Source organism: Grus americana, chromosome 14 (genome assembly GCF_028858705.1).
Source record: "Grus americana isolate bGruAme1 chromosome 14, bGruAme1.mat, whole genome shotgun sequence".
NCBI lineage: Eukaryota > Metazoa > Chordata > Aves > Gruiformes > Gruidae > Grus > Grus americana.
The window spans coordinates 3,678,010-3,692,181 of NC_072865.1; the positions used below are offsets into that span (position 1 = coordinate 3,678,010).

A 14,172-nucleotide genomic window follows, 5' to 3' on the forward strand; every position below is an offset into this window, starting at 1 on the left:
AACAACAGCAGGAGAGGAAAATATTTAGAAAAACAGAATTAGCCATTTATAAAAGCTGCAGGTTCTTTTTTGCCTGATCTTTCTTGCTTTTATTTTCTAAGACCTCATCTGAATTAACGCAGAACATCTTCCAGACTCTTTCAGATGTCAGTCATGTAGGGACTTAGGTTCATTTCGACCCTTTAATTTGAAGGTGTATATGCTACTGTGTCAATGGCCCAAGAGTACTAACAGAGTAACTGAACTCTTTAGAATGTAGATGGATAAAGTAGGGCAAATTCTTTAATAATCAACATTGGAGCTGCTGCTGCAAGACATAAGTGGCTGATGGTGCATGGACTTAACCCTGTATGAGTTACGTTGGAAATGGCAAAGTCACCAGTGAAAGAGAACTAACCTAATATGCTATTTTAATACACTCCTAAAGCTTGACTGGTCTATAATGGATTGCAACGTGTGTACTTTTGGGACAGAAAGTATCATGCTATTCCATCCAAATTAAAGTAGTGGAAACACCAGGAATCCTGAGTCTTCATGAATGTGCTTAACCCTTCATGGTATTTCAGATACAGAGGGTGTGTTCTAGGATTTATTTTGCTGCACAACAAATCAGTGATTTATCCTTTAGAGCCAGATGCAAAGACAAACGTGAATAATGTTGTTCACGAGGTGGAGAACAAGAAGAATGATGGAGCAGCGCTGGCCCTGCTGCTCAGCAACCCCTCCTCTGCTCCCCTGCCCTGTCACAGAGGCCCCGGGCAATAGGGATCGCTCGCCTGTGCTCAAGGCCACTCCATGCCGTCCTGGCCAGCCTCTGCGCCTGTGTGGCAGTCCTGCCTTACCCTGTGTGGGAAAGTAAGGTGCCGGCAGGGAGGCCGGCCTCACCCCGGCCCTCATGTCGCCGTGCGCGCCTCGCACTTCAGCTGGCTGCCTACCCGCCACCTTCCCACCCGCAGGACAAAATGGCGGCGGGTCCCCGACACCGAACGCCTTAGAGGCGGGAGGAGTCCCCCGCCGGCCCCGCCCCGCGCACGCTCGTCGCGCGGCCCCGCGGCGCGGCCCCGCTCGGGAGCGCGCCCCGCCCTCCCGCCCGCGCCCGCCGCAGCGCCGCTCCCTGCAGCCGCACGGCGGGGTGTGGGGGAGGCGGCCGCTCGCTCCCGCCCTCCGTCCCGCCCGTCCGCCCGCCGCCCTGCAGGCCGCTCCGATCCCCTCAGGTAGGTGCGAGCCGGGCCGGTGTCCCCTGGCCCCTTCTCTGCGCGGTGGGAGGCGGCGGGCGGGCAAGATGGAGACGCGGCCGGCGGGGGAGGGGAGCTCGGCTTCGCTCCCCTCCCCCGCCGGCCGCGTCCAGCCCCGCCGCTGAGGGGGATCCCCCGGTGTCCTCACGGGCGTTCCGCCTGCGCGCCGTTCTGGGGTGCGGGAGCCTAGCCCGGCAGGGCCGCGGGAGGGAAGCTGCGCCATCGCCACCCCGTCCCGCTGTCCCCCCGTCCGGGAGGGAGGGAGCCAGGCCGCACCCTGGGCCGAGGGGCTTTTGGCTGGGCCCTATTTCTTGCCACCCACGCGAGACAGGTGACACATGAAGCGAACACCACCCCCCTACTCCCCCCGTGACCGCAAGCGCGGTGCCCGCCGGCTGTGGTGGCAGCTGAGGCGGCGGGCCGGGGCAGGGGGGAGCTGCGCCGCCCCTTTGTCCCCTCCGCTGGCCCTTGGCCTCTTCAGGTGGAGCTGGGCCTCCTGCTGCTCCCCGGCCTGGCCTCTCTGCTGTGCTCAGGAATTACTAATTCCCTTCAGCACCCACGGCTCTCGTGCGTGGGGATAGTGTATATGCAGTGCTTTTCACCTAGAACATATTTCCATTAGCGTGTGGAATCTTAATGTGTGCATACAGTCCATGGATGTATTTACTTGATGTGGCTAAGTAGTGCATGCCTTCATTCACCTGCATGTCGGGGTATCTGGATAGCTTCTGATATCTTCCTTCTGCGCCTTTTTGCCTTCTAGCATAATGCATGTGAATGGTGTATGTTCTTGTGGATAGTTGCAGATAGTTTAGTACATCCTTATTTGTGCATAGTCCTTCTGGGGTAATTAATTAGTGAATAGTTGCACCTTTAATTTGCATTCATTTGTCCCTACATATCTCTCTAAAGTAACAGTTATTTTGATCCACGTGGGTTTTATTTTTGTAAAACAAAAGAGTAGGAGGAACACTTGGTTAATATATTTCTTAAATTATGGTTTATTTCTATTTCAATCTTCAGATGCCACAGTTTCTCTTAAAACTTTTTTTTCTGTCTGTATCCATATCCTTCAGGTTTTAGATACAAGTTTAAACAAAAAAGTCCCGCATGTTTGCTTGTCCATTGACCATTGTTGAACAGATTCAACAAGTGGACTTTGTCTTTCTGCAGTCTAGCATAAGTATGCTGCAGAGGCTGTGTTTGGGTGTGTTGACATGTGTCTGGAGCTGTTCTCACTAGTCCTGTCGCAGAGAAACACCGTTGAAGTGCACATTAGGAAGGAGATGTTAAGGAAGGAGATCTCTTAAGCTTCAAAATCCGTTTGTGGGAGGAGGCTAGGGAAAGAGGAGAGGGTAGGTGAGAACACCCACTGAGATGAGTGAGCATGTCTTACCTCTCCGAGCTATTGTTCTAGACTACAGCGAGGTCTGTTCCCTGGGGAGAAGAGCGGGTGGGCGAGAACACCCACGGAGATGAATAAGCATCTCCACCTCCTCAAAGCCGTTGTTCTAGGCTATGGTGAGGTCTGCTCCTCTTTACCTGGGAGTAGCTCCTGGAGGTGAATGGACAATTTCATAAACACTAATAATCCTTTCTTTATAAAGATCTACCTCTACCTGCTCCGTCATTCATATGCATATTTGAATTGCCTTGAAGTTTGGTAATTACAGAACCGCAGAATAATCAGGGTGCAGTTTCACAACCTTACTCCTCTAAGCCAGTCTGTCTGGCCTGATGGCTGCCTTGATTCTGTGCTGCCCCATCCCCAGCTGTGGGGGGTTTTCCCCAACCTCCATTCCCCATGCTGTGTTTGGGATTTGTCGTGCCCTTCATTCAGGTCTTCTGAGTCCATTAAGTTGCCAAAAAGTAAACTTTTTTTTTTTGAGGTCTGGTTAGTTTTTTAAGTAAATGGGACCAGGGGGGAGTGGGTCAGTGGTAACCAGTGGGCAGTGCTGCTTAGGCTGACCTGGGACTTCAGTCTGTCTCTGTGCTTCTAATGGAAATGCGTGTTTCTGTTCCTCTTTTGCCTCAATGCCAGCCAACTGTTGCTTTTGCTTTCTTGTTAGACTAGTTTTCACCTGGGTCAGATCCCTGGTGTTGGTTTGTCCTGCTCTTGCACAATAGTTAGTGTTGGCACAAGGAGTGGGAACGTGGGAGAAGAGGAAAGGGCAAGAAAAGGGTCTCATTCAGAAAAAATGCAGATTCAGTGTAGTTTCTATTGATTATGAAACCAAACTGTCGATTGTGTCAGTGTAACTGGAGGTGTGCAGTTAATTAAATCATTGACATGATTTAATCATGTCAATGAATTTTCCTTAATTTTTGTGAAGCTGTCCTAACCCTTTCAAGTGATCTGTTTCTCATCATCACATGGTTACATATGAGCTTAATTTTGGGGTGGGAAGAAGTCAGCTGACATTCTTGCTGATGTTAGCATCTAGTGAAACTCTGCCCTTAGATAAGACTTATTTGTTTTTTAAGGTTAGAGAGCCTAACAATTACTTGTTTGCCTGCTTTTGCAATCAAATCATGAATGATCCCCAAAAGGTCACAGTTTACTTGACACTTAACCTACCTAGCGCGTGACAAATCTTTGTGAGAGCAGCGCTGATCTCTCTTTAATAGAAAGCTGGTGCTTCGGCTTTGGAGAGCACCGTTTCTCCGAGGGTGTCAGAATCAAAAGACTTGAGCTCCTGGGGGTGCAGAGATGCACCCAGGTTGCAGCTCTCTGTTAAGGAGGAGGAGTCGCAGCCTCTTTGCGAGGGAAGGCTCCCCTTCTGCCTGGCATGTCAGGGGAATAGGAATTTGAAGGGGGTGAGTATATCTGCTCCGAATAACTCTTCCCTTAACTTCTGTTGTGTAAGAAAATGACCCTGGGTCACTGGGGGAAGGACCATACTTGGAAGTTCTTGTATTGCTTGGGGAACTCTTAATTGCTTAGTCTTTTTGCACTAAGAATAATTGAGAGAAAAACTGTTTCCAAAGTTATGTTATCTCTTCAGTTTACAGTCTTGTGTTGTCATGTAGTAGCTCTAGTGAGTCACTGCTTTAAAGAAATTGTTTATTATATTTTGGCTGTTTTTAATATAGTTTACCTAGTGTCAAATGATGAAAAAAATGTTACACAATCAACTGCAGAAAGTGCTTTGTAAGCACAGTTTGGAGAAACTGGTTATCTAGCTTCAGAAGTAGATTAGATTTCAAATGTAGTTTCAGGTGTTACAGTGTATGTTGTGCTGCTGATAGGATTTCCTACTTAGTATTTTTAAGAGATTTACATTTATGGGAGTACTCAAGGTAAGGTGCAACATTGTGAAAACAAGCAGTTACAGGTTTTTTAAAAATTGGGTAAGGCCCTACTTTAACAAGAGTTAACGTGTAGAAAAGGAGGTGATGATAAAAGGGACACTTAAAAAAACATTTAAATCGATATAATTCATTCTTTTAACCAAGTGATGAAAGTATTTCTCACACCCGCTATCCTAAGAGGGAAAAGCAGAACCAATACCATATCTTTGTTGTAATCTTGAAAGGGAAAGTATCGCTGCTGCTTTAACTCCCCCCTGCAAAGAAAATGAGCCCTTTGGTATTCCCCAGGGCCTGTAGCCTCTGTGCTGTCGTACGTGGCATAGAGCGTTCTTTATGCAGAGATCTTGAACAGAGCTGGTCCTGTGCTCCACTCCAACGGTTTTAATTGGTAGAAGTGACGTTCGGAGTACTAGCACAGAAATAATACTTGTAGCTGCTTGTGTTTTTAAGTATGTCTGTGTCTTTTACTTTGTATGTACTGGCTGTAAGCAAGGTGGGAGGGTGATGATGATGATAATACTGCTGCAGTCTCCTACAGCTCCATCAATACTGTTGAAATAGTTGTAAGCTTGGTGGTGGAAATGTTCAGAAAAAATGAGTGGGTTTTGTATACTAACCCTCATTAAAAGCAAAATTGTCCCTGTTGGCGATGGGAGTTTACCTTTCCTGGTATTTGTCATTTGAAAAGCTGTAATATAGATGTACTTCCAGTTTTGTTCAGTTTTGCTCTGATTCAAGTGTGTTTTACCAGAAGTTAAAAGCGCTTGCTGAGTCGGGTCTGTTCTGGTGCTAACCAGGTGTAGTTACAGAAAGCAGGCTGGGGTGGGCAAGACCAGAGCAGTCACCTGCTGCTTATGTTGGAATTGATTATTCTGCTTAATGCAGATAATGGGTCACAGGTCCAGTACTCAGTATAAAATACTTACTGAACGAGTGCCTGTTCTGAGGGGCTTGCATACTTTCTCTGTTTGTCAAAGTTTTCATCTTGTCTATGCTGGCAGCTAAATTCTGCCCACGAAGGGCGTGTCCCAACCCAAGAGGGTGTTTTTATGTAATGTGATTTGAGTAGCTTTGGTCTTAAAATCTTGTGTAGTGAAAAAGATGTGAATGGTGTTTTTTTGCATAGTTGCAAGCCTAGAAGAGAGATGGGCCATACCAGTGACAGAAGCCCTAGCAGTTGTAAGCTAGAGCTGTGTGCTATGTTAACTTGTATTTAGGGATGCAAGGATGTACTGTCTCAGTCTATCCAAAACCTATGATATCACTGGAATTAGGTGAAATTTCTTAAGTTTCTTGCTGCATCTGTATTGCCTATAATAAGGTTTCTATTTCATCTCCCAGCAGAAGACAGCAAACAACATCAAGCTTGACTGTGAAATACAAAAAAAAAAAATATTAATAGCAGCCTCATACATCATGTATTGACTGCTCAGTAGCCTGGCTGTCATCTGAGCAAAACAAAACTTCAAACTCACCTCGGTGGTGCTAAAGCATTTGTACAGAAATAAATTACCAGATAGAAAAGGGTCCATATAGAAAATCCTCTACAGCCGCTTTCCAGTAAAAATCTTCTTGAAATATTCACTAAATTTCATTACTACAATGCCTCATCCTAACTATTTTCTTACACAAAGACGTTCAGCCAGTCAGTTGAATCAGTTTAAAAATTGATTTAAGTAAATGGTTGCAAATATCTTTTACATGTCTGTTTACAGGTTCAAAACAAGTAAGTTCTATTTTGCTGGAAACTTTTCTGGCTGGTTTTATTTAAGAATGCTTGCACACAACGTTGTATGTGTTTGGCTATACAATTGAGCTAGAGTGTGATTTTTAAATTGGCATAGCTTTGCATTTTATACCAATTCTCACTTATACACTATATCTCCCTGCCAAGAAACCTGCTTTCGCCCTACAGATAGACTCACTACATTCTTTTATTCCCCACTGTAACGTGAACGAAGTAAAATTATACTGGAGATGTCCATTTTAGGGTAATTAAGCTCGATTACAGATTTCCTTTTTAAAACTTTTCCAAAAAAGACTTAAATCAAAAAACACAGAATAGGAACTTTGGCTACTACTTGAAATTTTCACGGTTTGATGAAAAGGTAGGGGGGGAAGCATTAAAAAAAATCCCATTGGCAGTCTTCCACCAAGATTGTGGGTTTTTTTTAAGTTTCCGCTTGTAAGAAATTTTAAACAGTTACTGATCTGTACGTCTTTCTTCTTTCATCAATTACAGTGATACTGGCTGTTGCCAGATGAGAGGTAAACAAGCATCAGCCAGGTTTTGTACCTAAAGTTAGTGTTTGTCGAGAGTTCTCGGGGATATTCCAGTAGACACAAAACACATGCATATGGTGATGAGGGTCCAATGTGTGCCGGTTACAGCAGGATACTCCCTGTCTAGGAGTACCTGCAGTGGTTCTCTCCAGGAAAGATGGATGGTGTCTGTAGGAAATATCCTCCTGCCTGCGATGAGGAGAAAAAGCAGAGAAAAAGAATGTAACATAGACAGGAGCAAGTCTGAGCTGTGGTTGGTCTCCTGAGAAATACCAGGGGCCCCCACTTTATTCAGTGCCTTCTCCCTGCTCTGGTGTGTTCCTTGGATACTGGGCAGCTGAACTGATCCTTCTTTGTGGCAGTTGAGCTTGGAGCGGCTTTTTGGGGCTGAAGCCAGTATTCCTGCCTTTAAAGTGAGTACCAAGACAAGAATGCTGCTAACCGCTCCAAGTGTCCTCTAGTGTATCAACAAACAGATGAACAGCCTTTCAGAGCTGCTGGGCTTACTCTCTTGGCAGCAAAAGTACATTATCAAACCTCGTGTTTGCAATTACATATCATGAAAAATCTCAGGTGGGGTTTTTTTTTTGTGATATTGTGGGCCATATTCTAGCAGAGTTAAAGGAAGGTAACATTTTTTTTGACTGCTGATTGTAGAAAACCTTAAGCTTCCTTTTTATTGCTGCACAGAAAAGACTGTCTGGTGGTCTCTTGACCTGTAGCTTACTTCCTTTGTTCTTTGCTAAGCACAGGCTTGCAAATTATTAGTAGTTGTTTTGTTTGCTGGTCAACACCAGCAATAACAGTGGCTTCACATTTGTTCCACTATACCCCATTCAACACACCGGAATGGTAGCACTCAGATAATCTCTGCTAGAACCGTCTAATATTCAAACTATATTACTATCATAATGTCACTATTTGACATAAACCCATATTCATATATTTGCAGAAGAGTAATACACTGTAACGTGCATTTGACAAGCCAACGTAAATTGGGTGTTACAGCAGAGAATGAGAAGAAAAGAGCACGGGGATTTACTCCTGGGTAAACAGACCATCTCTGCTGTATGCTTTCTCTCTGGCTGGGAGGAGACATTCATAACTGCCAAATAAATTCAGTAATCAATGGTACGATTTAAATTGGGTTGCTGTAGGTGATGTTCCAAAGCTACTGCAGGGAAAATACAATAAATCTTCCAGGCCTTATCTACTAGAGAAATTTACCATAGGAAGAAATAGCTGGTGTCCTAAGCATGGCTGTTGGGCACAGAAATACTCTGACATGCCAGACAGTGATTGGCTTAATCTTGTCTTCAGCGTGGCTAAATGTTATTATCTTAAACTGGGTATTTGCAGCTTATTTAAGTTGTAGAACCAATATAGTTGAATGGGTGAAAATATCATCATGTTGCTCCTTGAGTGGCTTGCTGGCTTCTTAACGGTATCACCATTACTAAGAAATCTGAGGCAGTATCTGTGCAGTTGGTATTTAGAAGCACTAATACTAAAAAAGTTTTAGAATACCAGTAATATTGTTAATTATTGCGATTCTGCCCCAGTATATATGCAGCAGAGATTTGATATGATGGATATAAGCATAACCAATTTACTTAGAAATAGTTGCTTGTAATTATCATGGTGACCATACGTGGTTTCTAGCAGCTGGATGTCAATTTGTGCATTGGAACTGGGTTCAGCCTGCAGTAACATGCAGGTGAGAGTCACCCTCCTACTGTCCGGAAGATAGGGCTTTGATTCTTGTTTAAACATGTAAACCTCTGTAAACAGAGCACAGCTCAAGTTGGTTTTGTCTAACAAAAAGAGCAGGCTATATAAAACAGTTGTTGACCTTGATGGGCCACATTTGTTTTCTAGAATATTTGGAGATGTGTGACAATGTGCATGTCTGTAACAGGAGTTGTGGTGTTTTTCCCAAAGTTGTTATCTCAGAGCTGGCATTACCAGCAGTTTGTACCTGCGTTTCTAACTAGAACAGCAGTGGCATTTCTGCAATCTAGCACCTTGTACTTTGAAATAGATTCATTCCATACTTCTGCTTTCCCAACTATGGCATCATTGTCTTTGCTGAATGCCTTACCTGTTTCTTTCTTTAACATTAATTGTGATGAGAAATGACAAAACTGCTAAGTGTTTTATTAATTTGCTGCAGTTAAAAAATCTGTAGGAGCCTATATCTACTAACTCAAGAGAGTGGTACGGTATTTTTCCTTGGCTCACAGGTGATAGGTTAATCTTGCAACTAGAATGGCTAGAATTTAGATGAAATTCAGTTAGAAAGGTTTTGAAATCACAGTGGGTGAGCAGATATTGGGTATCTTGGTTGCTGAAATGCTCTTGTTCAGTTCTTTAACATACTTCTTCCCTAATTATACCTATCTGAATAATACATGGTTTAAATTGTTGTTTTTAACTATGTGTAAAGGTTACTGTGCAAAACCTCAAGTGACTCATTTAAAAAATTAATTTACTGACATCAATACTGTTTACTACAAATAGACAAAGTAGTTTTGATTCATTTTAAGAAATAGAGGTAGCTTTTGAAAGATTCTAATTTGTGGAATGCTGCAGTATGATTATATATTGATACATATTTGTCTCTCTTATTTTTAGTAGAAAATGATGCACCCTGTTGCCAGCAGTAATACAGCTTTCTGTGGGACCGGCAAGAGTTCTTGCCTTAACGAAGACAATGTGAGATCTGCTGATCAGTTTGACTTGTATGCCACGCAGCAAAGTAAATACAGCCACGCAGTCAGCCACAAACCAATTGCATGCCAGAGACAAGATGCATTGAACGAATCACACTTGCAGACCACAAGTGGCAGGAATATAGAGACAAAAGATGAACTAAAGAAAAAGAAAAACCTCAACCGATCTGGTAAACGTGGAAGGCCATCAGGGACCACAAAATCAGCAGGGTACCGAACCAGCACAGGTCGACCCCTGGGGACCACCAAAGCAGCTGGATTTAAGACAAGTCCAGGCAGACCCTTGGGTACAACTAAAGCAGCAGGATACAAAGTCAGCCCAGGCAGACCTCCAGGTAGCATTAAAGCTCTATCACGGCTTGCAAATCTAAGTTATACTTGTGGCAGTGCAGCTTTTCCCTATCCTATGGTGCATAACAGAGGAGTACATGCTGCTGGTGAAACTAGTAGCAAAATCAAACAGCCTAATGAATGAAAGGAGGGAATTAGTAACTTACTAATCTGCTTTACTCTGAATTTTGGCATGTTTCTTGCATTTTGTTGTAGTGTTTGCCTAAGTCTGAGTTTCTAGATTTTATTTTTATTCAAATAATGCCATAGCCTACGGGTGCAATTCAGTAACTTTTAAAACAATGTTGAGAAGGCACTAGTTTAAAGGGGTTTTTGTTGGTTTTAAATCATAATTTATAAGAAAGTCTGAAGTGATGCATATGCCTTGGTGTCAATACTTAAGTAACGTCCATGTCCCTAGTTTTACATTCAATTTCTGGTAAATCTAGTTGTGTGGTTATGCATTAAATAATTGAAATATGGAGGACAGAATTAGCTGGCTGTTGGTTCATGATGTGGCCTATCTCACAATAAGGAGCTTAGCCAGATGAGTTATTACTTGAAAAGAAAAATTGCTAAAGAAAGCAGCAAGCTACATTTTACTTCTGCAGGAGTTTCTACAGAGCTCAAATAGATACTTAAGAAACAAACAAAAAACCCCAAACTTTTTTTTTTAAAAAAAAAAAAAGTGCTGATTTCAGGTGGCTTTTGTTTCTGGAATTGTAGCAGTAAGACAATTTCAACTAATGCTCCAAAAGTATTTTTGAAAATCTTAAAACAAAAATGAGAATTTGTACAGCGTGTTACAGCTTCACAGCGCCTTATTAATACAAGCTAATTTGCCTTTAGGTGATAGCTGTTCTTTTAGTTATGCTGTTACAGGATTCTGCTGTGTAATTTTGAAATGCCTAATAGTACATATACCAAACCATAAATAATTCCTTGAAATTTGAAATATTTTATAAGAAGTTAAGTACTGTTCATTCTAGTTACGCACTTGGTTAATATTAAACAGTATGTTCTTAAATCTGTAAATAGCTATTTACACTGGTTTTTGCCTTTAAAACCTGTGCTTAGGTGGCGACAGTTTAATAGCTTTTAAAGTATTAATCTATAATGTTTACAAATTAAACTTTTTAAATAGACACTGTTGCCAAGTTTTCAGACTTAGTTTTGCCAGATATTCCTGGAAATACAGTTATTTCGTTGTTTGACACTTATACTATATTTAAGTTATGAAAGCTTATATATCTACCAAAGGACACCATTTTCATGATTTATAAAAGCAAACTGTATAGCTGATGCAAACAGGATGCAGTTTACTGCACTGCTAGACCCCAGATATAAAGTAATTCATCTATGCATGCAAGCTGAAAAAAAATGTTGTTGGTTAACTATAAATACCTTTCTTGACTCAAACTAAAGCCTTCACTCCTTCCAAAAGAAATGTTCCATTTTTCAACTGGGCGCGTTTAATTTTTTTTTAAGTGTGAGAGAGTGTGTGAGTGTGTGTGTAAAATACTTTAATCTAGACTTCAAAAAAATCAGTCCTCAATGTTGCATATTGTTTGTTCTAAGTTTATTTTACTGGAATTAAAGCTTTTTTTTTTTTTTTCATCTGGAAGAAAGTTTATGTTTAAGTTGTTACACGTATAATATGACATTATGATAAATTTGTAGCTTCAAATATCTGGGGGGGGGGAATATATAGAGCTTGCAGATTTGGGGGAGAAGAAAAATTTGGGTTAATTGAGCTTGTGCTGAATGAGTAATGATGCTTATAATTTTTGTTGACATAAATGCTATTCTGGCCTGCTGTCATTTTGATGAGAACTCTTGATTTCAGTGATGCCAACTTAAGAAACAGATGTCATGTTTCATACCTTTTTTATCAGGAAAAAAGCAGCAAGCCTTCAGGTGTTCCAGTGATGCCTAACACATATTGAGCTGGACTTTATGCTGTACTTTACAATAGGTGTGTTGAATTGTTTTGGGGGAACTGTGTATGCACTGGCAACTAAGACAATGAACCTCAACTATACTGGATGGCTCCTTAGTCGATAGATGAACTAATGGCAGCTAAACTGCTACTAAAAAATAGTCTCTTCATGCTGAAGCTATGAAATCCAGTTATACGTTCTGTTCCTCAACAAACTCGCAAGTCTGAAATTTAGCAATCTTTCTCAGAACAATGTAACTTCTGACACATGCAAAATGCTAACGTGAGTTAATTCACCCTCAGGATCTGTGTTGTATTGGCTGTTTTTAATCAGATGATTTTTCAACAAAAGACTGCTTTAAGTTCTTTCCTGAACTCAGCTGGGAAAGCAGTCCTCTTCAGCTGAATGTAATAACTGCAGGAGTGTCACACCTCGCTGGCAAGGAACGTGTTGCATGTCACCACTGTACCTTGGAGAAACTCCACTTCTTACCTCCTCCTCTTTATCCTGTTTGCTCCCGTTCCTTTTCTCACTTGTGCATCTACTCAGTGGTGCTGTGCTGTGTGTCAGGAGATAATGCAGATGTATCGCTGTTCTGCTAGTATAATGAATTTTGTATTCAAGTATGCTGATGAAATAATGAAATCATCTAGGCAATTTCTGTTCATTACAGTGTTTATTAATTATATCAGATGGAATATAATCCCAGTAAAAAACAATTAACGTTGTCAATTGTGAAATGATGAGCATAAAGTAGAAAAGTGTTCAGAGAGTCTGTAATGGGCTGCTTGGTGCTCCAGATTTAGCAAGGAGACCAGAAGTGCACTGCTGGGCCTTTCCTAACTCTGCTGTGGTTTATAGCTGACTATGGTTAACTGGTGCCATGCAGTGAGGGGAAGAAAAGAGAAGTTAAGAGATTCAAAGTGAACTAGAAATGGAATTTTCAAATACTTCTGCTTCTCCTATATATAATCTGCAGAATACATTGTGCTTTTTTCAACACTTTTCTTTCTATGAAAAACACTGAAACAGCATGTTAATGCCTAAACTTTATTAGTACCAATGGGAAAACTGGCCTTTTCCCCCCATAGTATGAAAACATTACTTGTAAGGTAAATTGCTTATTTTATATTATATATCATAATTCAGCTATTCATAAGCTCAGATCACTGTTGTGTGTTAACACTGTTCAGAAGATCTACATGTCAAGTTTGGGTTTTAATAATTTCTTTTAATTATCAAGTTTCTAATGTCTTATTTATACATAAATGAAATGTATTAGCTTGCTATTATTCCTTAATGATGCTATACAAGTTCACTGTTTAATATTCATATAGTAACTACTATTCAGTTTCTGATTAAATTTACTTAAACTTTAAAACCAAATAATTTTGCTACTATAAAGTCTTGCACTGGACATATTCAAGATGCTAGCACCCTATTTTGGCAGAAGAAAATCAGATACCATCAGAAGTGGCTGACTGATATCAAAGATAGTATTTTTTAAAATCAGTGGTTAGCTTTGTCATTAAAGCAATGTTCTTTGTATCTTGGATTTAGTTTAAACTAATCAAAATAACTATGTATCAAGAGCCATTAAAGATCTCTGTTCTGAATAAATATATTTTCATTTTGTCTGAAAGATCTGAGAGTTCAGTCAGGACAAAACCAAGCCTTGTCAGTGAAAAGTGATGTGTCTGTGAAAAGAATTACTTGGAACTACAATACACAGAGTAATTCAGATGAGAATTTAACTCCCTCCCCCATTTTTGAAGAGCTTTAAAAGGCAGAGCAATGTGAAGTCATTTGTCCGATGGTTTCATTAGCTGTGACTCTGCTATTCTTTGTTATATGTATAATAATGTTTCACGCTATCCTTAGAGTTGACAATTAAAACAGTTGATAACAATCACAAATACTTTGAACTGCAGACTTAATTTCTGACCACAAAAATTTATTATTCTCTAATGCATATATTTTAACACTGCTTAAATATATTTATGACTTTAGTAGAGACTAGACCTTTCTCCTTGTGATTTTTTTTCAAATAGAAAAATCTGTATTCTGAAATTTGAACCACTTTCTGGTAATTTAATCTTTCATCATTTGCTTTTCCACAGGTTTACTTTGGGGGAAACAGTAATCTGTTAAATAACTAGTATCAGCACCCTGTCCTCTGCTGTAAAAAGCCTGATTAGATACTGTGTATGTTTTTATGTCCATGAACTTGAGCTACTCGTGTGCAATTATGTGTATGGGAATGGAGTAGTGTTCATGATCTGTATTTACATCATCATATGGATGTATATTTATTAATAAAGTTAATACTTTAAAACCTAA

At 40.9% G+C, this 14,172-nt stretch overlaps 1 protein-coding gene across 5 annotated transcripts; it reads left to right on the forward strand.

Annotated features, from left to right (window-relative positions):
• Positions 1-1,078: 1,078 nt before the first annotated feature.
• C14H5orf24 (chromosome 14 C5orf24 homolog) lies at positions 1,079-14,172 on the forward strand. 5 transcript variants are annotated; one of them, XM_054841345.1, is made up of 3 exons: positions 1,079-1,214; positions 9,465-9,897; positions 11,788-14,172. In XM_054841345.1, the coding sequence occupies exons 2-3, from the start codon at positions 9,471-9,473 to the stop codon at positions 11,826-11,828; spliced, it is 468 nt and encodes a 155-aa protein (XP_054697320.1). In that variant the 5' UTR covers positions 1,079-1,214; positions 9,465-9,470; the 3' UTR covers positions 11,829-14,172. The 5 variants fall into 5 exon arrangements, with proteins under 5 accessions (XP_054697320.1, XP_054697316.1, XP_054697317.1 ...); XM_054841341.1 differs by having other exon boundaries at positions 9,465-14,172; XM_054841342.1 differs by having other exon boundaries at positions 9,468-14,172.